The sequence below is a fragment of the Suncus etruscus genome, chromosome X (genome assembly GCF_024139225.1).
Source record: "Suncus etruscus isolate mSunEtr1 chromosome X, mSunEtr1.pri.cur, whole genome shotgun sequence".
NCBI classification, from domain to species: domain Eukaryota; kingdom Metazoa; phylum Chordata; class Mammalia; order Eulipotyphla; family Soricidae; genus Suncus; species Suncus etruscus.
Window position 1 is genome coordinate 97,658,980 of NC_064868.1, and position 27,213 is coordinate 97,686,192.

The following is a 27,213-nucleotide window of genomic DNA, read 5'->3' on the forward strand; positions in this document are numbered from 1 at the left end:
GGACGGACCTCCGTTTGATCCCCAGGCATCCCATCTGGTCCCCCAAGCCAGGAGCGATTTCTGAGCTGAGTGCAGAGCCAGGAGTAACCCCTGAGCGTCACTGGGTGTGGCCCAAAAAAGAAAAAAAAAAGAAAAAGACTTAGGTTTTATTTGTTGGTTGGGTGGTTGGTTTGTCCAAGAAATGAGAATAGATACAAGAGGCATCACAGAGAACAAGGAGAAAGCACCCAGAGCCTGCAGGGCAGAATTTGGCATTGACATCCTTTAGGGGCCTATAGATGGACTACCTTTGCGGCCTAGAGATGGCCTGAAGACCATACATTTGTAGTTATGAGCATTGCAGGAATCTCCAGTCTAATCTCATCACCATTTCTTTGAGATTTATGTAGCTGGGTTCAAATGACTCAAACCTCAAATACCAGTCCCTGCGTCTAGTCTGAGCATACTCCTCCTTTCCTCTTGCCAGTGTGTGAAAGATAAATGAAGTATGGTCTGTAGAAAACTGACGACAGCACTAGGGGGATCTAACTGATAAAATAAATGTCTGTCATGGTTCATGCAGACGAGATTCCTGTTGGCGTGCTCTCAGAGAGAAAGCCACTTGAGATGCTATTGCAAAGAGGAGGGTAACAGTGGTTTTAGCTGAACTACATCTTCTTCCAGAGCCGAAAGAGAGGCTGATAATCTGCTTTGCTTTTTTTTTTTTTGCTAAGATATTTGTTTGAAAATACGGTTATGAATGACTCTAATATGGTTTTACTTTTTAGTGTTCTTTCACCAGCACTGGTTGTATTACTCATCCATGTTGCCAATATGCAGAAACTAGGACAGAGCTGTTCAATAGAAATTTCTGCAACTTGAGGATGAAGTGGATAGTATAGTGGGAAGGACACTTAGTTGTCTTGTACCTGGCCAACATTGGTTCTGTCCTCAGTACCTCACAAGGTCCCATAAGCATGGCTAGGAGTGATCCCTGATCGCAGAGCAAGGAGTAAGCCCACAAGGAGTAAGCCCTGAGAACTGCAAGGTGTTGCCCCAAAATAAAAATAAGAAATTTCTACAACTTAGCATTTTTCTTGAGCTCTTGAAATGTGGCACACATGATTGGTATACTGAATTTTTCATTTTATTGAATTTAAGCTTCCACATGAATCTACTGATACGTATATTCAAAACACTATTTTTTTTTGTTTTGGATCATACCTGGTGGCACTCAGGTGTTACTCCTGACTCTGCACTCAGAAACTCAGAAATCACTCTTGGCAGGCTCTGGGTACCATATAGGATGTCAGGGATGAACCCAGGTCCGTCCCAGGTCAACTACGTTCAAGGCAAACACCGTATGGCTGTGCTATCCTCCACCCCTCAAAATACTTCTAATGTGTCTGTAGGTGGGCTTGCAAATTTACCTTTAACAAACTGGCTGCAGAATTGGATGTGTATGTGTGTATAAATATTTTTCTCTTTTTTGGTGGGAGGTACACTTGCCAGTGTTGAAGGGCGACTTTCAGCTCTGTGCCTCGAAGACTATGCAGTACTGGGGTTCCAATTCAGGCCTCCACAAGCAAAGCATATACTCAGTTCATTGAACTCTGTCTCCAGCCCTATATGTATGTGAGTTCTGGTGAACAGTAAGCAGGTTCCGGAGGTAAGTATGTCCTATGGTAATTGCTCCAGTGTTGAAAAGAGAGAAATGAAAGAAAGATAGAAAAATAAGTGAGAAACATGAGAGCAAGCAGAGAAAAATGAGCAAAAAAGATTAAGGCAAAGAAATTGAGTATAAAAGAAAATAGTAGGCTCTATTCCAGACTGTTTTAAGCCCCCTGTCAATTGTCAAAAATTTTTCCTTAAATACCCACTGGACTGTTGTCTGTTATAGGGGACGAGTCCAAGGAGCATGTCCAGGGGCATGTCCAGGTCCAATTATCGTTACAAGAGGTTAACATTATATATATATATATATATATGCACACACACATACATATATATGTATGTATATATATCAACACTCCTGTTTTCTCCTTTCCCGTTTTTTCTCCTGTCTGCAGCTATAAGTGGATTCCCCAAAAGATTGTCCAAAGAAAGAAATTGAAAACTGAGGCTTCAAGCTCCAGAGAAATTGTACCCTACCAGAAAGGGACCATGGCTGTGGCCCTGGGTTGTGCAATTCAAGCCTCCTTGAATCAAGGCTCCGTGTTTCAGGAGTATGACACTGACTGTGAGGTTTTCCGCCAGCGCTTCAGGCAGTTCCAATACAAAGAAGCAGCCGGACCTCATGAAGCTTTTAATAAACTCTGGGAACTGTGTTGTCAGTGGCTGAAGCCAAAGATGCGGTCTAAGGAACAAATCCTGGAGCTGCTAGTTTTGGAGCAATTCTTAACCATTCTGCCCACGGAGATAGAAACCTGGGTGAGGGAACATTACCCAGAGAACAGAGAAAGAGTGGTGTCACTGATTGAAGACTTACAGAGAGAACTGGAGATACCAGAGCAGCAGGTGAGAAAAAGAGTTTTGGAAGTTTGCATTAAACAAAAAGAAGTAGCAGTAATGTCTGGTACGAGATCAGATATTTTTTTCTGAACCCCATGATTTTCTTGTGGTGGGATTCACTTTTTTTCTTCAGCTGGAGTCATTATGCTGTTCAGTGATTTTTAATTATGAATCCCAACTCCTCTTCTCTAATAAATATTGGAAAACATTTTTTAGTGAAAGGAAGTTTCCCTTTCACAGTCCTTATTCGTATTGTAAGCTGCTTACAAGCATAAAATCAAGAACACTTAGAAACTGCTCTGTGGCCCACACCCAAATGCCTCTCAGCATCTGTTGATATATAGTGGTAAAGTGCTTGTGATGTTTATGACCTTGTAAAAGAGTTTTCAGGAAAGCAAAGTGAAAGCTAAGCAATAGACCAGCAAGACCAACAAAGCTTAAAATGTTACTATTTGTTGTTGTTGTTGTTGTTGTTGGGTTGCTCTGGGCCACCCCCATAGTGCTCAGAGCTTACTCCTGGCTCTGTACTCAGGGCTCATTCTATGGAATGAACCAGGTTAGCTATGTGCAAGGGAAGTGCCCTACTTGCTATATTATCACTCTAGCCCCTATCTTTTTAGCCCCCTTTTTTCTCTCTCTCTTGTTTTTTTTTTTTTTTTTTTTTTTTTTTTTTGAGCCACATCCAGCCACTCTCAGAGGTTACCTCTGGCACTTCGAAATTACTCCTGGCAGTCTTGGAAGACCATATGGGATGCTAGGGATCAAACCTGGGTCAGTTGCATACAAGGCAACTTTCTGCTGAACTATCACTCCTGGCCCCCATCTCTCTCTTCCTAATAAGGAAATTTGCCGATCCTGAGTCAGGTAACATCTAGGAGGGATAGAAAGGAAAGGGAAAGTAGTTTATTATGAACTAACAAGCATTTTAGTATGCACACGTTTGAGCCTGACTGCACCAGAAGTGCTTGCATCTGCTATATGTGAAGGTGACAGCCAGAAACTTAGATCGCTTCTGTTCAAATACTGAGTGGGCTTGTTCCTGGTCAGCTGGATTTTCCAATGTCCCAAATAACCCTTGGCAAATCTGAACCATTGTCTTTTATTGGTATTTAACAAATACCAAGTTGTACTAAACATGTACAAGAATTCTCATGTTCATGTAACTGACGGGGAAATTCTTTTTTTTTAAATTTTTTATTTTTAATTATGAGAACAAAGATGCAAAGAAAGAGGACAAGGTAAAGTTACAGTGGAAGGACAATCACCCATAACATGATTCTCAGAAGAAGTCCCCTTGCTGATATCTTAACTTTGAACTTTCAGCCAAAGAACATTAAGATAAATAAAATAGGGGGAGGGTGGGAAAAAAAAGATAAATAAAACAGAATCCATTGTCCCTCAAGTCCCCAGATTGTAACACATTATAATATTTCTTAACAGCACACAGGGGGGAAATTCTTGACAGATTTTTTTGCCTCCAGTAATGGTTGAAGGGAAAAATTCCAGAATTTTTCGTAAATTTATATACTGCCATATTGGCCCACTACATTCAGGTGCCCACCATCCACCATCCTATCTTAAAAGGCCCCTTGGCAGTGATGGAACCTCTGTTGAAACCAACTTGTACAGCCCTGTATAGTGATGGATGTGGCTTTGGTTAGGATTGGGTCATTCTAATAGTGTATGATGGAACTCATCAGTTCACCTACCTGACCAGGAACCTTCCAAAGTTTCCACCCCTATCCCAGGGTGGAATTAATGTCTGATTTCCCTTTGTTTATCTGTCTTTTTTATTTACCAAATAGATTGTATAATTGTCTTTAGTTGAGCTGTTACTGCCCATATAGTAGCCACTGACCAGAGGTGAGTATTGAATATTTGCCACATGGCTTGCCCATATTTGATTATAAAGTACATTAATACATCCAGAAGACTTTGTCAGAAAAAGCAGTTAAACTACTTCATTAGTAATTGTTAACTTATCATGTTTTAAACTGATTTAGAATTTTTAAATAATTTAGAATTGTGGGGCTTGTGTCAAGACTGACTTCATTGGTTTCTGTTTTCATATGAAAAACTTTAAATAACATGGTGGCTTACATTATGTTGCTACTGGGCAGTGCTGGTCTGTCTACCTAGACATTAGAATGATGAATTCTGCCATTTTCTCTTAGCTTGATAGGCAGGATATGCTCTTGGAGGAACTTGCACCAGTGGGAATGGAACATTTGACACCAAACATCCACCTGGATTCATCCCCACTACAAGTAATGGGATCTGCCCCAGACGTTCCAGTGACAGAGGTATGGATTCCGCAAGCAGGGCCTCAAGAACTGAGCTTCGGTGCTGCTGGGGAATGCCCATCCTTTCTGGATCCCGGTAAGATAAAACTTTTTATTTCATTATTTTTAAACTTTGGTTTTTAGAGCTCAACAGTTGGGACTGAATTAGAGCCACATTAGTGATTTGGAAACTGGACTGCACTGACAGTAAGATGAAGGACTTTCTGTGGGAATAGCTTCACAAAAATGTGCTTTAAAAGAAAGGAATGTTAAGAACTAATTAAGCTAATGACCTTACTGAAGGAGTCTGGCCTTTTTGTTTCAATTTTTTTTCTTTTGGTTTTTGGGCCACACCTGGTGATGCTCAGGGGTTACTTCTGGATATGCATTCAGAAATCGCTGCTGGCTTGGGGAACCATATGGGATACCAGGAGATTGAACCACGGTCCATCCTAGGTCAGCCTTGTGCAAGCAAACACCTACCGCTGCACCACCGTTCCTGCCCCTCAGGTTTTTTTTTATACTGGTAAATACACATGACTTAGATTTACCTCCTAAACTATTTCTGTTTATACACTTCTCTGGTGTATAAATACATCCATAATGTGGTGCATTGATCACATGAAATAGTTATGTCTTCATGACTATATTTCAACATGCAAAATTGAAACTGCATTTAAATAGTAACATTCCCAATGGGTATGTCTACTTTGATTCATATTCCCAGTCACTAGTGATGTAGTGATGTTGAAATATTTCCTTGTACATACTGATAATTTTTATACATCTGGACAATGTCTTTTTGTGATCTTTGTGCTTTTTAACTTATGTTGTTTGTTTTAGTATTTTAAAATTTAGAGTTCTCGATGTATCCTGGACATTAATTGTCTATCAGATATGTGATTTAGAAATATTTTCCATTATTCTTGGGTTACCTTTTCTACTTGGTTGATTATGTTTTTTTTGATGGACAGTTTTTCAAAGTTATCTCCTTTTCATTGATTTATCATTAATTTACAAATGGTAGATTTCCAGGGACTTGGTGTATCACTGTATGTTCATAGGATTTACCATACCCACTATTAAAGTTTCATGTGCTCTCCTTCCACAAAGAACAGCTTGACAAATGTCTCCCACCTACAATATCTTCTTTCTTTAATTTTTGTCAAGGCTAGAAGTTGTTGTTTCTTGCTGGTTCATTGCTTTAGTTATTCATATTCAACACAAATGAAACCAACTGTATTTCACATTCTTTTTCTATTTAGCATAATTATGTCAGGTTCCATGTATGTTGTCCCAAATGGTACAATGTAATCTTTTTTGAATGAAAGTGTTGTATTCCATTGAGTATGTGTGTGCTCACATTTGTATATAAAATTTTACTATCTAATCACTCTGTTGGTGATTTTATGTTTTGGCAGTTGTGTATAATATTTCTACAAACTTGAGTATATGCATATTTATTTTTGAATTAGTGTTTCCATGTTGATAGAACTTTAAAATTTTCCTAAAATACTCTACTTTTTCATTTTTTGTGCCTTCTGGGGCTCATGGCTTATTCCTGGCTTTGAACTTAGAGATCGTTCCTGATAGGATTCCAGGGATCATACTTGGTACAGGGGATTGAACCTAGGTTGGCTACATGCAAGGCAAGCACCCTACCCACTGTACTATCCTTCCAGCCCTAGGGAATTGTCATTTGCTTCTTGTGATATCATTTTACCTTGATTTTTCATGTTGTTTTACTGTATATTTCTGTGCACATTTGACATATCTAATGAACTTCTTCCTCTCCTCCCTTCCCCTCTTCTCCCCCCTCTTCTCCCCTCTTACCTTTCCCCTCTCTTCTCCCCTCCCCGCCCTTCTATTCTCCCCTCCCCTCTCCTCCACTCTCCTCCCCTTCCTTCCTTTCCCCTTCCCTTCCCCTTCCCTCCCTTCCCCTCCCCTCCCTTCCCTTCCCCTCCTCTTCCTTCCCCTCCCCTTCTTTCTCCTTTCCTCTCCAAGCAAACATCTGTTCTATGTCTGTCCAATTCTGAAAACTTACTGACAACATTTAATGTTCTATAACTAGTAGAAATATTACCCTGTTCTCTGACCTGATCTTTAAATACTGTTTTATACTTAAGAGAAGAGTACACCATTCTTCTTGGGCTAAGGCCTACCCTAATGATCTTATCTTTACTAATTACATCTGTAAATACAATATTTTTTTGGTTTTGGGGGCCATACTCAATTGTCTTACTATTTTACTGTGGTTACAAGGTGGTTAATAATAAAATATTTTTCACAAATACAAAGTTGTTCATGATTTTCAGTCATACGGTGTACACCCTTCAGATACATATTTATCACCACCAGTATCCCCAGTTTCCCTCCTGCTCTTCCCCCAGGACTACCTATGAGGCAGACGTTTTCTCTCTCTCTCTCTCTCTCTCTCTCTCTCTCTCTCTCTCTCTCTCTCTCATTCTCATACTCTTCCTTTCTACCTTTAGACACTTCGGTTTGCAGTATTGTTACAGAAAGGTATCCTGCCTATCACTTTATCTCCTTTCTGCACCCAGTTCTTGCATAGACAGATATTTTCCAACTACCATTGTCATAGTGGTCCCTTCTCTGCCCTAACTGCACTCTCCTACTATTTGTGTGAAGTTTCCTACCATGGACTAATCCTCCTGGCCCTTGTCTCTATTGTCTTTGGATATTATTACTGTAGTATCTCTCTTCAATAACCTACAAATAGGTGAGATCATTCTATATCTATCCCTCTTCCTTTAATTTCATTAACATAGTACTCTCCATCTGTGTATAAGAAAATTTCATGATTCCATTTTTCCTGACAGCTGCCTAGTATTCCATTGTGTAGATGTACCATGGTTTATTGAGCCACTCATTTGTTCCTGGGCACTTGGGTTGTATCCAGATTCTAGATATTGTAAATAGTGCTTTAATGAACATAGGGATTCAGAGAGCTTTTCTATATTATGTTTTTGGGCTCCTAGTGGATATTGGTAGGAGTGGTATTGTTGGGTCATATGGAAGCTCAATTTCTAGTCTTTTGTTTTCCATAGAAGTTCGACCATTCGCCATTCCCACCAGCAATGAACAAGCATCCCTTTCTCCTCACATCTGTACCAGCACTCGTTCTTTTTTTTTTTTGGTTTTTCGGACCACACCCGTTTGATGCTCAGGGGTTACTCCTGGCTAAGCGCTCAGAAATTGCCCCTGGCTTCGGGGGACCATATGGGATGCTGGGGGATCGAACCGCAGTCCTTCCTTGGCTAGCGCTTGCAAGGCAGACACCTTACCTCTAGCGCCACCTCGCTGGCCTCGCACTCGTTGTTTTTGTCCTTTGTCATGTGTGCCAGTCTCTGTGGTATGCGATGGTATATAATTGTAATTTTGATTCACATCTCCCTGATGATTAATGATGAGCACTTTCATTTGTCTTTTGGCATCTGTATTTCTTCTTTGAGGAAATGTCTGTTTATTTCCTCTATCACATGGGTATAGATGATTAGTTTCTCCCGTTCTGGGGATAGATTTTGTATCCTGTTTCCTTTGAGTACCTTGAGGTACAGTTTGCTTATCTTTGCTTCCACTTGTTTGAACAGTGGTGTTTCATCTTTGAAAATGTGGTTAAATGGGGCTGGAGAGATAAACACAGCGGTAAGGCTGTGCAATGGTTGGCCTTGCATGCAGCCAATCCAGGACAGATGATGGTTTGAATCTCAGTATCCCATATGATCCCCTGAGCCTGCCAGGAATGATTTCTGAGTGCAGAGCCAGGAGTAACCCCTAAGCACTGCTGGGTGTGATCCAAAAACCAAAAAAAAAATGTTTTTAACTTCTTTTTTTTTCCTCTTTATTTGAATATCTTGATTACATAAATGATTGTGATAAGGTTTCAGTCATATAAAGATCACCCCTCTTCACCAGTGCAACATTCCCGCCACCAAAGTCCCAAATCTCCCTCCATCCCACCCCACCCCCACCTGTACTCCAGACAGGCTTTCCAGTTCCCTCATTCATTCACTTGATTATGGTAGTTCTCAGTGTAGTTATTTCTATAACTGTGCTCACCACTCTTGTGGTGAGCTTCATGGAGTGAGCTGGTGTTCCAGCTCTCCTCTAATTGTCTCTGAGGATTGTTACAAAAATGACTTTTATTTTTCTTAAAACCCATAGATGAGTGAGACTATTCTGTGTCTCTCTCTCTCCCTCTGACTTATTTCACTGAGCATGATAGATTCCGTGTACATCCATGTATAGGAACATTTCATGACTTCATCTCTCCTGACGGCTGCATAATATTCCATTGTGTATATGTACCACAGTTTCTTTAGCCATTCGTCTGTTGAAGGGCATCTTGGTTGTTTCCAGAGCCTGGCTATTGTGAATAGTGCTGCAATAAATATAGGTGTGAGGAAGGGGTTTTTGTATTGTATTCTTGTGCTCCTAGGGTATATCCCTAGGAGTGGAATAGCTGGGTCGAATGGGAGCTCAATTTCCAGTTTTTGAAGAAACCTCCATATCGCTTTCCATAGAGGCTGTACTAGACGGCATTCCCACCAGCAGTGGATAAGAGTTCCTTTCTCTCCACATCCCCGCCAGCACTGATTGTCTCATTCTTTGTGATGTGCGCCAATCTCTGTGGTGTGAGGTGGTATCTCATCGTTGTTTTGATTTGCATCTCTCTGATGATTAGTGACGAGGAGCATTTTTTCATGTGTCTTTTGGCCATTTGTATTTCTTTTTTTATCAAAGTGTCTGTTCATTTCTTCTCCCCATTTTTTGATGGGATTAGATGTTTTTTTTTGTAAAGTTCTGTCAGTGCCCTGTATATTTTGGATATTAGCCCCTTATCTGAAGGATGTTGGGTGAATAGTTTCTCCCACTCAACTGCATTTTGAAGCTGGTGAATGCCTGCATTCTGGGGCTGCGGGATTGCTCTGCCCTGCCCTGCCTTTGTTTACTCTGTTTTTAACTTCTATGTCATAGAGTGTTCTGCCTACATTTTCCTCTATGCATCTAATGGTTTCAGGTCTGATATCAATGTCTTTAATCCATTTTGATTTGACCTTTGTGCAAGCTATATATAAGAGTGGTCTGAGTTTACTTTTTTGCATATTGGTGACCAAGTTTTTCCAACACCACTTGTTAAAGAGGCTTTCTTTACTTCACTTAGTATTTCTTGCCCTTTTATCAAATGATCTTGAGGGTCACTCTCAGAATATTCAAGTTTGTTCCATTGATTTGAGGGTGTCTTATTCCAAACCATGAAATTTTAATAACTACTAATTTATAGTATAATTTGAAGCTGGAGGAAAGTGATGCCTCTCATATTCTTTTTTTTTTTTTTTCAAAGATTGGCTTAGCTATTCATGGAGGTTTATTATTCCATATAAATTTTTAAGGGTATTTGATCTATTTCTTTGAAAAATGTCATGGGTATCCTTAATGAGGATTTCGTGCTTTGCAAAGTATTTCTTTTTTGTTTTTCTGTTTTGTTTTGTTTTTGGCCACATCCAGTGACGCTCAGGGGTTACTCCTGGCTCTGCGCACTCAGAAATTGCTCCTGACTTGGGGGACCATATGGGATTGAACTGTGGTCCGTCCTAGGCTAGTGCAGGCAAGGCAGATGCCTTACCGCTTGAGCCACCTCTTGGCCCCTGGAAAGTATTTCTATTTTAATGTTGTTAATTCTCCCAATCCATGAGCAGGGAATGCATTGATCTTTTACATTGTTTTTTGGGGGTGTACAATTCATTAATTTCTGCTCTACATTTTATTACTTACTTTTTTTGCATGTTTTCAGCTCATTTTCTTGGTCATTTTCTAATGTCTTAAGCTGTGCCATTCAAATATCTATGTAAGCCCTTTTTAAAGCATACTCTTGACTCTGCTCAAGATCATTCCTGGCATTGCTTGGGCATCATAACCTATACTGGGGATGGAACTTACACAGCCATATTCAAGAAATGTGCTTTATCCACTGTGCTGTCTTTCCAGCCCAGGGCCCTACTTTTTAAACTCTAACTGGCAGTTATTTTTATTTATTTATTTTTTTTAACTTTTATTTTAGGCACTGTGGTTTACAAAACTGTAAATGGTACGTTTCCAAACTTAAAACATTTCAGCCCATACCCCCTACCAGAGTGTCTGCTTCCCTTCACCATTGTCCCAGTAGATTCCCCCCTTCCTTATTGTGGTAAGCTTCCTTCTGAAGACCAGTTACTAGTTCAGTTGCAAAGTATAGTAATAATAACCTTTAGATTTTCTAACATATTAGTCACTTAAGTAGAAAACAAAAGTTGGAGATGTAAACCACTGTAATTGCCAATGTGTGTTTTTCTTATTGACATTTTGATTTATCAGTATGTCTTTTTGTTAGTCAGTGGGCCACTCCCAGCAGTATTTAGGAATAACACCTACCTCTATGCTCAGAATCACTCCTGACAGTGCATGGAGAACTCTATGGAGTACTGGGGATTGAACCTAGGTAGTCTCATGCAAGGTAAACATCTTACCCGCTATACTATCACTCCAGCCCATCTGATATTTTCAAGTTGCTTTCTCATGCCTTTTATTCCACAAGATTCCCTTAAAAATAGCTTGCAGTTTTGATCTGTTAACAAAGAGTACTTTGGTTAATTTTTTAATTTCTTATTTTAATTTCACTTTTCTATGACTTCTGGGTATAGAATTCTTGGTTGATATTTATATAATCTTATTTCTGATCTTAAAAATTTACTTATTTTATAATTACTTATTTATACTTACTTTCATGAAAAATTTATTTATTTTCTTGTAAGGTTCTCTTGTATGTTAGTTATAGTTCTTCTTTGCTAGGTTCAGTATTCTCCCTTTCTTTGGTTTACCACACACACACACACACACACACACACAAAATGTACCACACACATACACACACACACAAAATGTACCACACACATACACACACACACACACACACAAAATGTATCTTGGTGTGAATCTCTTTTTTTTTTTTTGGTTTTTGGGCCACACCCAGCGGTGCTCAGGGGTTACTCCTGGCTGTCTGCTCAGAAATAGCTCCTGGCAGGCACGGGGGGACCATATGGGACACCAGGATTCGAACCAACCACCTTTAGTCCTGGATCGGCTGCTTGCAAGGCAAACACCGCTGTGCTATCTCTCCGGGCCCGTGAATCTCTTTTTTGTCTGTTTGATTTTGGGGGCTTTTTGCCACGCTTAGCTGTGCTTGGAGGTTACTCCTGAATTCGCTCAAGTCTCACTCCTTGTGGTATTCAGGGGATAATATACGGTACCAGGATCAAACCTGTTTCAGCCATGTGCAAGGCAAGTGCCCTACCCAATATAGTATTGCTCAGGTTCTATCTTTTAAATTTTATTTTTTTTCTTTTTGGTTTTTGGGTCACACCTGGCAGCGCTCAGGGGTTACTCCTGGCTCTATGCTTGGAAATTGGCCCTGGCAGGTTCGGGGAACCATATGGGATGCCGGGATTCAAACCACCTTCCTTCTGCATGCGAGGCAAACGCCTTACCTCTATGCTCTCTCTACGGCCCCTAAAATTTCTTTTGTATTAGTCACTTACCATCACACTTTCTTTCTTGTTTAACTCAAATTGTTCTTTTTATTGTTGTAGCCTATCTCTATGCTGAGTCTTATGCTGAAGTATAACCATAAGGACTTCTCTGGCCCTACCTACACTTTTCCTGGTCCTCTGTGGTCACTTTCTAATTCTCATGTATGGAGGTTTTTATACAGAGGCTTTTGAATGCCAGTCATTAATGTCTAATTCCTAAAAGGACACAAGGCAAATGAAGGAGGATGAGAGACCACTAATATTTTAAATCCTGGAAGGAGGAGAGAAAAGCGCCTGAAGCAATGAAGTGAAGCACAATAATGATCACCACTTGCTTATCTGTATTTCTATGATTTGCAGCTGCATTCAGTGATCAGAGCTCAGTTTTTTTGTGGACTGTGCCCTTTTACCCACCCTCATTTCCACAACCTGCATGCAGGCTGCTCCAAGAGGATGTACACTGGAGCCAGCAATAAGGCTGATATTGTGGATTGATTAAAGCTACCGTTAAAAGCTCTCTTGCTGTTCTCCCCGTCATCTGGAATTCTCAATTTGTATTCCAGTACCAAGAGGTTTAATCAATTGAATCATTCTCTTCTTTCATTTCCCTATATACTACAGATAAGTGAGATCACCCAGTGCTTGATTTAGGACTACTTTTTTTAAGAGACTAGCTATGTCTTTTATTTATTTTATTTTTTTATATTTTTTATTTTAAGAATTTATTCAAGAGACAAAATTGATTAACGTCATGAGGTAAACTAACATAACATAATATAGTGATATAACATAACATATAATATAATTGATATAATAATAATACATGTAAGTCAAAGAAAGTTTCTGTTTAAAAACACATTTTTTCCATAATGGCTTACATATCTTTCACAGTAGTATTTTAGATACATATTAACATTGAGTCAGGGGAAAACCCATCACCAACTATGTCCTCCCCCCATTGCAGTTCCCTTTCTACAACTCATATACCCCACCATCACCCCCCGGGCTGCTAGAGTAGGTGGACCCCTCTTTGTCTGGCTTACTATTAGTGATCACATATTTGTTTGGTCCTGGAACCCTCCCTTGTTTCCCCCTCTATTTAAGAGGCAGAGCTAGAAAAATCGAGGTATGTGGTTTTGTTTGAAGGCAAGAAAAGCAATAGAATGGGGTACAAAATAAGAGGAAATAAAAGGAGTCAAAAGTCAAATACGCTGAAAATGGGCTGAGTCCCTCTAGAGGCTTCCAACCTCAGTTTGAGAGAGGATGTGAAAAAGGTAATTGAAATATCACAACAATGCAGGAAAAAATATCGAATTAAATAACCGGTGAGCACTACAGCAATAAAGACAGGCACCACACAATAGTCTCGGTTCTGAAATCAAATCATGCTCGAGTGCAAAAAGAAAGAGAAAGACAAGACAAAATAAAATAAAATAATGATGTTGGAGACATCAACCGTAATCTCCACACCAAAATAAAGACGTCAAAAAATAAATCGATCGATAAATAAACATGTGGAAAAATGATTGTTTTGTGCTTTTTTTGCTCTCCTTTTCTTTATCCCCCTGCATAGGCACAGTAACTATTGGGGATATTGTAGAGGGAATTCCCTTGACCTAGGAGATACAGGGTTTCTTAACCCCTGAAGTATACTGTCATGGGATTAACTCTAGACTCCTTGCACGATCATTTACTCTCCCCTATTTAGGACTACTTTTTACTGTTCACCATCACCTACGTTTTTGGAGAGGACTTCAATTTCACTTCTTTTGGCATTATCCCTTATGACACTGTCTCTGTATGTCTCTGATATTCAATCATTAGTTTTTGTCTTTTTCTCTTAAGTTCAGCTTTCATAGTTTGATTGCTATCTCTGCAAGTTACTGATCTTTTATCTTCAACTTCTTTTTGTTTTTGGGTCACACCTGGTAGTGCTCAGGAGTTACTCCTGGTTCTATGCTCAAAACTAGCTCCTGGCAAGCTTGGGGGACCATGTGGGCTACTGGAGATTGAACCTGGGTCTGCCCCAGTTTGGCTGCATGCAAGGCAAACTCATTACTGCTGTGTTATCTGATTCCTATCTTGCATTTATAATTCAATGTTCTTTGATCTTTAGGCCATAGATGGGCTGATACACTGGTGCTTGACCAGTCTATGGACTGGTATGTAGGACAGATGCTAGTTCATAGGTGTAAAAAGTTGAAGAGCACTGATCTATATCCCTATTCTGGAATTTAATTTTCCTATTTCAGATATTTAAGTTTATACATTTGTAATTATAAATGGTATTTATAATTTATAGTATCTGGCATTGATGAACGAAGATACTGCCTACCCTCCACCACACAAATGTCCATGAACTCCCCCTCTCCTTATGTCCTCTCTGGTCCAAAATTCCTTCACTTCTACCACTCCCTCCATCATTTGTTAATTGACTACTATGATTTTGCTACATATGTTATCTCCCTTAACACTATCTGATGCACTTGAGACCTAACTTACGGTATGTATTTGTTTTCCTGGCAGCTTATTCATTCCTCTTATCCCCTCACCTGTAACATACTCTCAGGTCAGATATTTATTTTTTTATCTTTGGAAGTTTCATGTACTTTATTTTCCCGCTGTATTTAGTGTATTCTGCTTGCTGTGTTTATCATTCTTTAAAATTTGGAGTATATTGAGCACATTTTCAGGCTCCACGTGACAGGTGCATTTTGCTGGCTTGCAAGAAAGAGAGAGAGTGAGTGACAGGTTAACAAGGTGGAATTTTAATTTTTTACTTGGGAATGGAAAGGGCTACACCTGGCAGTGCTCAGGGGATACTTCCATCTTCATGCTTGTGATTGTCCCTAGATGTGTGGAGGAAACCACCCAGTTCCAGCAATCTAATATGGGCCTCCTGTATATAAATCATATATTCAGACCATTTAGTTCCCTCTTCAGCCCCCAAATAGATTTTTTATAGTTCAGGTAACATGAAAAAATTATTTTTGTGAGTAAAGTATATCAACCCCAAAGTTTGCCACTCTGACATACTGTCACTTTGAAATAACGTTACTTAAATTGATGCAAATATCCCACAAAAACACAGCCCAGTGTGCAATTGACTATTTAGTTTAGACCAGAAAAAAAGATTGAAAAAGGAGATTGGGAGGGAGGAGAGATGGTTGGAAGGGGAGGTGGAAGGAGGGAAGGGAAGAACATTGTGACCTCTTTTTTCTCTCCCCGTGATGTAGGAGATAAATTTCTCGTGTGGACTGAAGAAAGGGGTCACTATGGGGACCTGGGAGATGATTCAAAGGGCCAAGTACATGCTGTTCATGTTGGAGGCTCAGGTGTGATTCCCTAGCAGTGCATGATGCCCTGGGTATTTCCCAGAGTGACTCCTGAGTACAAGGAGTCAGGTATGTCCCAGAAATGAAAAAATTAAAGCAAAAGAAAACTTTGACCTCTTTTCTACCATGAATGCAGAAGATAAATTTACCATGTGAAAAGGATGGAAGACAAAAGAGTAACCCAAGGTCTTTTGTCATCCCTGAATGCAGGAGATTTTTTTCTCAGATGAAAGTTCCCTTCCCATGTATCAGAGGTTAAATGCATCATCAACAGAGATAGAATTAGGGCCAGGAAGACTTGAAACAAACCAACACACCTGGATATTTCTTTTTGTTTTGGTGGGGGGGGGGGTGTCGCACCCGGTAGTGCTCAGGGGTTACTTCTGGCTCTACGCTTAGAAATCACTCCTGGCAGGCTCAGGGGACAATTTGGGATGCAGGGATTTGAACCACCGTCTTTCTGCATGCAAGGCAAACACCTTACCTTCATGCTATATCTCCGACCCCAAACCTGGATATTTCTTTACTAAGCTTTTCTCTAGTGCCCTTTTCTCTAGTTAATTTTTTACAGACTCCCTGTTCCTTTGTTCAAGTTTTCCTACTTGTGTTTTATTTTGAGTTATCTTTGGGGCTCCTGTACTAGAACAAAATTATTTTTTCTCATGATAATCTGTTTTTATTAATTTAATAAAAAACCAAAGAATCTAAATAGAAAGGAAGAAATTTTTACAGACGTACAAGGTCATATTAGATATATATATTATTTTGCTCACTTATTTTAATTGGTTTTTGATTCCTCTATATGCTATTTCTTGATAAATTCTTTTTAATCTTCCTCAGATGCTAATATTTCTTTTTGTTTGTTTATTTATTCATACCAAAAATGTTTAGGTGGCATTCTTGGTTCTGCACTCAGAAATTGCTCCTGGCAAGCTCGGGGGACCATATGGGATATCGGGATCAAATCTGAGTTAGCTGTGTCCAAGGCAAGCGCCCTACCACTGTGCTATTGCACCAAACCCGATGCTTAATATTTTTTATTTTTAATTTTTCTGGTTATTGCCAATCCTTACCACATACTTTATTCAGAAGGTACAAAGATGATATTCTATAAATTAAAAAGTATTTTTGCTTCCCCCTTTTACTTTTGTCACTTTAACAATAGATAGATTTAAATTAACAATAGATAGATTTAAATTAACAATAGATAGATTTAAATTCAGGTTGCCGTGATGAAATTACTGCTGAGTCAGAGAGAGAGAGAGCGTACAGCGGGAAAAGTGCTTGCCTTGCACACAGCTGACTTGGGTTCAATTTCTGGTACCACATATGGTCCTCTGACCCTACTAGAAGTGATCCCCGAGTTTAGAGTCAGGAGTAAGTCCTGAGCACCACAGAATATGGTCTAAAACTCAGCACCACAGAATATGGTCTAAAACTCATTAAGTAAATAAATAAAATTTCTGTTGCTTATATTATCAGTTTCTTGGGCTTTCAGGTGAGGGAATTTTGGTTCATACCCAGCAGTGCTCAGGGCTACTCTTGGTTCTCTGGTTAAGGTTATAGTGCTTGGAGGACCATGTGTGTGGTACTGAGTATTGGATTAGTGTTGGTCACGTGCAAGGCAAGTAAAAACCTTACCCTCCATACTATTTTTCTGACCCCTCAATTTTTGTTTTTTGACATTGGCACTGTACCCTGAATAATGTTTATAGCACTCTTCTTTTTCTTTTTGTTTGTTTGGTTTTTGGGCCACACCCAGTGGTGCTCAGGGGTTACTCCTGGCTCTGTACTCAGGAATCACATTTAGCAAGATCGGGGGACCATATAGGATGCCAGGAATTGAATCTGTCCATTCTGGGTTGGGAGCATGCAAGGCAAATGCCCTACCGCTATGCTATCTCTCCAGTCCCAAAGCACTTTTCTATTAAATATAATTTTTATTTTAATCATAGTGGCTTATATATCATTGACAATAATATTTCAGGTACATATTAACATAAAATCAGGGGAATTCCCATCTCCGAATTGTCCTCCCTCCACCTCTGTTCCCATCCTTCTTCCCATATTCTCTTCCCTTACCCCCGAGGCTGCTAGAATAAGTGGTCCCCTCTGTGCCTAGCTTACTACTTAGTGGTCTTACACCTATTTGGTCTTGGTACCTCCCTTATTCCGCCCCCCAATTGGGAGGCGGGACTAGATAGTTCAAGTTATGTGGTTTTGTTTGAAGAAGAGAAAAGTAATAACCTGGAGAAAAAAAAGAATCAGATACTCTGGAAATGGGCGGAGTCCTTCTAGAGGCTCTCATCCTAGGTTTGAGAGACGAAGGGGAAAAAGAAGGTGAAATACCACAACAGTACATAAAGAACTGTCAAATAAAATATCCAGTGAGGGGCCCGGAGAGATAGCACAGCGGCCTTTGCCTTGCAAGCAGCCAATCCAGGACCAAAGGTGGTTGGGTTCGAATCCCAGTGTCCCATATGGTCCCCCGTGCCTGCCAGGAGCTTCTGAGCAGACAGCCAGGATAACCCCTGAGCATCGCTGGGTGTGGCCCAAAAACTAAAAAAAAAATCCAGTGAGCAGTCCAAAAACAAAACAAAACAAAAGGGTAAGCACCATGTAAAAGCCATGGTATTGAGATAAAAAAATGTGGCAGAGCACATAAGAAAAAAAAAGAAGAAAATAAATAAATAAATATAAATGGAGACATCCACTTCAATAGCCAAACCACAACAATGAAATCAACAAAAAAATAGATAAGTAAATAATAATAAAAAATTGTTTTGTGCTTTTTTTCCCTCCTGCAGATAACCCAATTCAAGTAGACCCATTACTCCTATTAATATAATACAAATTTTATTACACATTTTAATTTTGATTCATCTGTTGTTTTTATCCATAAATAATCCTGAATATTATTCATACTTTTTCAAAGATGAGGATTTGAAGTCAGATCAAAGATATGGAGGGCCCAGAACAGTGGTGCAAGCAGTAGGGCGTTTGCCTTGCATGTGCTAACCTAGGACGGACCGTTGTTCAATCCCCAGTGCCCCATATGGTCCTCCAAGCCAGGAGTGATTTCTGAGCGTACAGCCAGGAGTAAGCCCTGAGTGTCACCAGGTGTGACTCAAAAACCAAAGAGGAAAGAAGAAAGATATGGACTGTATGATTTTTCCTCATGGGCTACATAGAAAACAAAACAAAACATGTTAAAGCAAAATAACAAGCTTTTAGATTTAAGATCAAAATAGCAGTTTTAAAAGGGAAAAGGGGTGATGGGTAATTAAATCATATAAAAGGAGTCATTGTATGGTGAAGGATAAAAATTCGGAGTTTCAGTGAAGAACAGTATATACAGATGTTGATTTATAATGATATATAGTTGAAACTTTAAAAATGCACTTCAGAGAAACCTATTATACTGGATTATGTACCATTAGCTAATATCCAACTCTGAACTAGATAATATTTCTTGGTGTAGTTGAGCCTTTGTGAAGTAGTCTTTGCTTCCTGAAGTTATTGCTGAGCATAAGATAATTCTTGCCACCTAACAAATCATTCTAAGAACATCACAGCTTGGAGGAGTGGGGAGATGTATGTACTTCCACTTTTTATGGTCAGAAATTGAGGAGTGGTTTACAGGGTGTTTCTGGTTCAGAATATAATGTAGTTGCTGTCAAGGAGTTAGCAGGTCTTATAAGTGGTCTTCTTCACAGTCTCCCTGAGTATCCTCACAGCAGGGCAACAGTTTTCCCAGAACAAATAATCCAAGAGAAAATGGAAAAATTACAGGTGGTATTGACTGTTACTCTTGATATCTCACTTTACTCTTACTGCCTATTTTTGCTTCATGCATTTCTACATGAAGTGCACTAATCTGTTAATTAGTACATGCATGGTTATAATATGCATACACATTATATATTATATTAATTATAGTGCATATATGCAGGTTTATAACATTTAACTTATGGAGTGATCTTTTATCATTATAAACTTCTCTTTCTCGTAATTGTGTTTGATGTTTATTTGATTGAATCTAGCCAATCTGACTCTCTTGCATCTGTTGTCTGATGTATCAGTTTTCTTTTATTTCCCATTTTATTGCCATCTGTGGCTTTGTATATAAACTGCATTTTTAAAAACAGAATATGTTTTGATTTATTTTTTTACTCCAGTATGACAATATCTGCCTCTGGAATATATTGTTTGTGCATATTCATTTAATCTTTGTAATCAGCTATCAATTTCTAATTTCTGTAATGGTTGCTCTCAAGCAACATTTTTCAACCATTTGCTCTTTGTGGGCTCCCAGGATATTACAGTGAGGAATTACGTAAATGTGGAACCAGGGTATGAGACTAGGAAGTCACCCAGTAGAATAGGGGGCTTGTGAGAAGACTACGAGGTCAGAAGAGGGCTATGAGCAGAAAAAGGTTGAGCAGTGTTTCCAAGATGTAGTAGTAGACTTAATGCAATTTAGGGGTGCTTATTATTTGTTAACTTCAAGCAGGTAGTTTTCCAGAGGGGTTCTGAACGTTTTTTTCCGGAAAGGGGTAAGGGTAGACCAAATAAGTTTGAGACAACTGCAGAGTTTGCCATGTTTATCTTGACTTGCGGCATTATACTAACGCAATAACAGTGAGGTATAAAATATCTCCTCCAGATCTCTATACCACTTCTCCTTTTTTTGTTCCTATAAGACATGTTACAGACAAATATTATAACCCCAACAATATAGTTATTCCTATTAATATAACTGTAAGACCTTTAAAGGAGCAGAGATTAGAAAGGAAATGAGTATTGATCAAAGTTTTTTTGGTTAATGATATCATTTCTGATTCAGTCCCAGTCCCTAGACTCTTAATAACTGTTTCTTTGTCCTCCATCTATCTCAGTTCTTTGCTCTGAGTTTGTTGCTTTGGAAAGTGAAATCCGGTGTGGCATTTGCTGTCACTGCTGTCAGCAAGGTTACCAGAGATCACCAAAATGGTGTCTTCTGACTATTTTGAACCTGGTTTAGACCTTATAGTTTCCTGTCTCCATTCAACTTCTCTTACTTAGAGGAGCAGATATTTGATACAACTTAAAGCATGGCTTTAAGATTTTTATTGATTCACCAGATTGTAGATCTCAGTGCTTATCCTACTTGAAATTCAAGTTTTGAACCCCCATTTTTTTGCTCCTTTCTCTTTTTTATTCCTTCTGGCTTCCTCAATGCCTACATATTATGCACTTAACTACACCACTTTTCTTAGATGCTCCATTCATTCATTTCCATTTTTCTCCAGTCTGATAATAATCCAATTCCCATTAATGTGCCTTCAAGTTCACTAGTCTTTTGATATTCGAATTCCACTTGAGCCGTTCTACTGATTTTTTTTTATTTTAGTTTTGCTACATTTTCCATTCGATTCTTTTTAAAAAATAAAGTTGGTCTTTTTTTAATCAATATTCTCTATTTTATGTGATATTGTCATTATAACTTAGTTCTTCGAAGAATCAGAATTTCCTTTAGCTAGATATAGCTATTTTTGGGGAACATATTCAATATGGGTAAGATGAAGTCTTTGTAGATCCAAGAAATAGTCACACTCTTAGGTAGATCCTGCACCAATTTTTTGTTCTGGTATATGGGTTATACTTTCCTGTCCATTTATGTATCTCATACATTTTTTGTTTGAAAATGAACATTTTAGATAACATTACATGCTAATACACTCTCTTCCCCATTCCGATGGCTGAATGATTATGAAGTCTAGACTATTTTGCAATATTAAGCATTTTTGTTGTTCCTCAGGGAGCATTGCATTTGGTATGCAAGTTACCATGTATGAGATTGATTTTTAATAGGTCTTCCTTTATCTGTTTCTTATCTATTTCTGCAGAGGCCTAGCTGTTACTTTCTAGATAACTGATATATAATTTTAAACAATGCTCACGGCCATACATTGCTCTGCAGAATAATCCAGTCAAATTCATACACCTTTATTGAACCATTCCTGAAGTCTGTGAGACTTTTTTTTTTGCTGATCCCAGGATGCCAAACTCTTCCCAACTACCTTTCATTGCAGTTTCCTCTCTTCTTTTGGTTTTAATTCTGAGCCACACCTTGCAGTGCTCAAGGGATACCCCTGGCTTTCATGCTCAGGGATCACTCCTGGAAGGCTACAGGAACCATATGGAATGTGAGGGATCTAACCCAGGTTGGTCCCTTGAAGAACAAATACCCTACCTTCTGTACCATCCTCACGGTTCCCAACTTCCACTCTTTTTTAGAGTGCCCTTACACTTGAACTAGTTCACTCTCCAGAACCAATGAAATATGTTTCTTTGAGAAGAGATGGAACAATATGTTCCCCTCAGGCCTAATCTCTGCTGAATTGAGGCTCTGATCTTGGCTTGCATCTTCAAGCATGGAATTATTGCTTTGCAATCAGAATCACCTTGCAGAGCAATCGAGTTCTTGGTGGTTTTTTTTTTTTTTGACAATATTGCACCTAATATAGAACAGTAATCTGTTTGGAAACTTGTCAGAGATAAACTACATACACACACAAAAAAAAACACAAAACACACACACATACACATAGCTAGCTGAAGCCAGTATGAAAATGGTGAGTTTATCCTAACTTATTCCAGAAGTTATTCCTCTGAATACAGGTAGTGGTCAGGATCTTTCAAGTACTCTAGAGTATATCTGTGTAGAGTATTACTGAGCAATACTCAAAGGTACAGTTTGGGTTCAGATATATAACATGCGTAATTCTCTGTGAATTTTAGTATTCACTAATTTAGTGATTAGTATTTTTAGTAGTTTTTTTTTACAATTCAAAGATTTATTTATTTTTGGTTTTTGGGTCACACCTGCAGCGCTCAGGGGTTACTGCTGGCTCAACGCTCAGAAATCACTCCTGGCAGGCTCAGGGGACCATATGGGATGCTGGTATTTGAACCACCATCCTTCTGCATGCAAGGCAAATGCCCTACTTCCATGCTATCTCTCTGGCCCCTTTCTTCATGCCATCAGAAACTCTAACAGACTTTATTTATTTTTTTGTTTTTGGGCCACACCCTGTGCCACTCAGAGGTTATTCCTGGCTCTGCTCAGAAATCACTCCTGGCTTGGGGGACCATATGGGATGCCTGGGGATTGAACTGTGGTCTGTCCTACGTCAGGCGCGTGTAAATAAATGCCTTACCACTGCGCCACTGCTCTGGCACTCTAGCAAACTTTATTTTTTTCATTTTTGTCAATTTTACCAGGAAGTATACCTGTAGAACTTCTCGGGTATCATGTTAGAACTCTTGTCTCCCTACATTTAAATTAAAAGTCAGGATTTTATACCTAAGCCATTACTATTCTTTGCTGCTTTTCAGTTTCATTTTGTTTTTGCATTTCCTTGTCATCAGTTTTCTTTTAATCAGTGACTTCCATTTTTCTGTCATATTGAGCTTTCATTACATTCTATGTTTCAAAGTCAAACCAAAAACACGGTGAATTTATTAAAATAATTTTAGATAATTTTATTTAATTAGGTGTTGGGGCCACACCCAGCAGTGCTTATAACTTAAGGATCATTCCTCGTGGAGTCCAGGGAAACTGTATGGGGTGTCAAGGATTAAACCCAGGTTTGCCATGTATGCAAGGCAAGTACCCCAGAAATTATACTATCTCTCCAAACCCATAGTGAATTTAAACAAAATTGTATTTGAAAGAATTTTTTGTTTCTTTTCTTTTTTCTTTTTCTTTGTCTTTTTTGTGCCACATCTAGTGGTGCTCAGGGGTTACTTCTGACTCTGCACTCAGAAATCGCTCCTAGCAGGTGCAGGAGACCATATGGAATGCCTAGAATCAAACCAGGTCCATCCAGTGTTGGCTGCGTGCAAGACAAACACCCTACCCCTGTGCTATCACTCCAGCCCCAAATTTTTGTTTCTTAATCTTAAAAATAGCAATATATGGGCTTTTATCCATGGAAATATAAAATGGGCATTTTGATCCATTCCTATGTTTTTATATAATGGTCTGGAAGTGGACTTTTATTCAAATTAAGTTGCTAATGTTATTATTTATTTTACTTTTTTTTTTGGTTTTTGGGTCACACCCAACAGCTCTCAGGGGTTACTCCTGGCTCTGCCCTCAGAAATCGCTCCTGGCAGGCTCGGGGACGGACCATCTGGGATGCCGGGATTCGAACCACCTTCTTTCTGCATGCAAGGCAAACACCCTATCTCTATGTTATCTTTCTTGCCCCCTTGCTAATGTTATTTTTATAAACTAATATTTAAATATTGTCCTGCATTTAGATCTCAAATCAATATTTTCCCACCCATACTTTTCTGTAGACCAAAATTCATTGCCAGAGCTGAGAAAGACTCATGGAAATAGGATATAGTTTCTAGTGGCTAGAGATAAAGGTAGGATGATAGGGCACAGGGAACGATGAGTAGGAACTTTTCCAGTTTGATCTTAGATTGAAAGTAAGAAATACTGCTTAATAGTGTTTGGGCTGGGGCTGGAGCAATAGCACATCAGGGAGGGCATTTGTCTTGAATGCAGTTGATCTGGGTTCCATCTCTGGCATCCCATATAGTCCCTGAGCCTGCCAGGAGCAATTTCTGAGTGCAGAGCCAGGAGTAACCTTTGTGTGCTACTGGGTATGGCCCAAACACCAAAAACAAGTATTTGGGTTAATGTCAAGAGAATCTGCTGCTAGTCTTAAACTGAAACAGACTGCTTTGGCTGGTTTCCAGTCCAGTTGGTTTCCATTTTAATTTTAATATATCAATTACATTATTCTAATAAACAGTTACATTGTTCCTACTTTTACACCCCTCCTTTGACTGGGTGTTAAGTAATAGTATTTCTCAGTTGAAACATGCCAGGACTTTATGAAGACTTCAATTTTAGCTCTAATCTAAAAAATTTAATATCACAAGACAAAGTAATTTCATACATATATTTCAGCACATAATTGATTCACTTTCATTCCATATATTAGAAGATAGCCTTGAACTAAGCACAAAATATGTCTTTTCTCACTTTTTGTTTTTTCTTTTAAAAGGCTTTGTTAGGAGTTTACAAGTGAGGGCCCAGAGAGATAGCACAGCGGTGTTTGCCTTACAAGCAGCTGATCCAGGACCAAAGGTGGTTGGTTCGAATCCTGGTGTCCCATATGGTCCCCTGTGCCTGCCAGGAGCTATTTCTGAGCAGACAGCCAGGAGTAACCCCTGAGTAACTCCGGGTGTGGCCCAAAAACCAAAAAAAAGAGTTTGCAAGTGAAGTAATAGTAATAAGGGAGGAAATAGATAATAGGTAAGTCATGTGTTCAAGGTATCAGCCTATGTCTGGAATACTCTCAAATGACCCAAACTGTCATGCCTCTTACTTTTTTTTATGACAAGGATATCCAATACCAAAGCTTGATATGACTTTCCCGTTGGAGAATAGAGAAGAGGAATGGGTGAAGGAATTACAAGAATCCAAAGAAATTAAACAATTGCTTGATTCTAAGATAGGTAAGTAATTATGCAGTAGTAAACTAAGAAAGGAAAACTTCAACCTTAATCTGGATAAATAATTTTGGCTTCTGTGTTGTATACCTACCCATATTTTCATTGATGTTATGTCATTTTTCCCTCATGCATTTTTTTGGTGGGAAACAGTGACAATTTCTGTTTCTTTTATTAGGTTTTGAACTTGGAATAGAAAATGAAGAAGATGCTTACAAGCAAAAGAAAATGGAGAATATGTACCCATTCGTTGTTACTTTAGAGGGGAATTCTCTTCATGGTCCCATTTTACAAAAAGACTTTGAACAACTAGAAAATCAGTGGGAAACACCCCCAGAGGATTTACAGGCAGATTTAACAAAACTTGTAGATGACCATACTGCCCATACCCCCTCTATCGGAGAGCAACCTGAGAGCTCCCAGGTAGAACCTCTCAATCCTAGACTCCATAAGAAGAAGAGTCCGGGAGACAAACCTCATCGATGTTCTCAGTGCGGAAAATGTTTTGCTCGAAAGTCACAGCTTACTGGGCACCAGAGAATTCATTCTGGAGAAGAACCTCACAAATGCCCTGAGTGTGGAAAAAGATTCCTACGTAGTTCAGATCTGTATAGACATCAACGACTTCACACAGGGGAGAGACCCTATGAATGTACTGTGTGTAAAAAACGATTCACTCGGCGGTCACACCTTATAGGGCACCAGAGAACCCATTCTGAGGAAGAAACATATAAATGCCTTGAATGTGGGAAAAGCTTTTGTCATGGATCTAGTCTAAAAAGGCATCTGAAAACACATTCAGGGGAGAAACCTCATCGGTGTCATAATTGTGGGAAAAGTTTTAGTAGACTGACAGCTCTGACATTGCACCAGAGAACTCACACAGAAGAGAGACCTTTTAAATGTAACTATTGTGGGAAAAGCTTTAGACGGAGACCAAGCCTTGTTATTCATTTAAGAATTCATACTGGGGAGAAGCCATACAAGTGTAGTCATTGTTCTAAAACCTTCCGGCAGAGAGCAAGCCTTATTATGCACCAGGTCACTCACTTTAGAGGACTTCTTTAGGAATCATTAAGGGAAGCTGACACTCAGAAAAACCCACAAAACTTCAATAGCTTATTTGTCTTGGAAAAAACTTTGTTTGAACTCATAAGAAGGCCTTTTGTACTTATTTTTAAAGCCCATCTTTGGAAGCATGTGAGTTCACAAGAGTATTCACCTACTTACTGTTGTAACTTCCTAGATTTGATTGTGCTGTCTCTACAACTCTTATTTTTTATTACAGTGAACTTTTTTGTGTGTGTTCCATATTATAGATGTAAACAATACAGCATGTAAATGATGACAGTCTTTTTCAAAGTATAGTCAGTAAAATGGATAATCACAACTACCTGATTATATCTGTTAAAATAGCACCATAAATTTACTGCTGTTATATGAATAATGTCATATTAGTCCAATAGCTTATATGTCACAAGTATCAAGAAATAATAAGACAGTAGTATTTGTCAGACAATAAAAATGTGTCAGGAACACAAATTTTGAAGGTGGTGCCATTTTCCTGGCATTAACTTTGTTATTTTCATGGAAACTGTTTATATTGAAAAAAGTTGTGATTTTACTCTTTACATTTGAATTTTGCTAAGTTTGCTAGTTCACTTAGTTGGCAATCTGTGTTCATGCTGTTTAAAGCTGAGACTTAAATTGTCATATATTGTTCAGAGTGTGTTCTATATGGAAGAATCCACTTGATAATTGAAATTATATGAATAGAGAAAACTTGCACACTGTATTTTTCTCTCCTTTGATATTCAATCTTGTGTCAGCATTTTTCAATTTTTTGTTCCTTAATTCAGTGTCTCTTTGTTTCCTATTTGATTACATGCTTTTCAGTAAGTGCTTTTAAAGTGTTTCCATTCTATAATTCAGTGTCTCATTGAGTATACTTCTTAGAACACAAGTTCTACAAGATATTTTACAAATAAGTTTGGGGTCCCTATG

The 27,213-nt window shown here is 38.9% G+C and overlaps 1 protein-coding gene across 1 annotated transcript; it reads left to right on the plus strand.

Moving 5' to 3' along the window:
• The first annotated feature begins 1,471 nt into the window (after positions 1-1,471).
• ZNF449 (zinc finger protein 449) lies at positions 1,472-27,213 on the plus strand. The gene is made up of 5 exons (XM_049766673.1): positions 1,472-1,648; positions 2,049-2,496; positions 4,665-4,869; positions 25,102-25,215; positions 25,388-27,213. Exons 2-5 carry the CDS (start codon positions 2,143-2,145, stop codon positions 26,275-26,277), a joined length of 1,563 nt encoding a protein of 520 aa, XP_049622630.1. The 5' UTR covers positions 1,472-1,648; positions 2,049-2,142; the 3' UTR covers positions 26,278-27,213.

Bases quoted from the DNA above. Each gene is read 5' to 3' on its own strand.
- ZNF449 (XM_049766673.1), top strand. From the start codon at position 2,143: ATGGCTGTGGCCCTGGGTTGTGCAATTCAAGCCTCCTTGAATCAAGGC. The intron at 2,497-4,664 runs GTGAGAAAAAGA...ATTTTCTCTTAG, and splicing joins TGGAGATACCAGAGCAGCAG to CTTGATAGGCAGGATATGCT. The intron at 4,870-25,101 runs GTAAGATAAAAC...TTTTATGACAAG, and splicing joins CCCATCCTTTCTGGATCCCG to GATATCCAATACCAAAGCTT.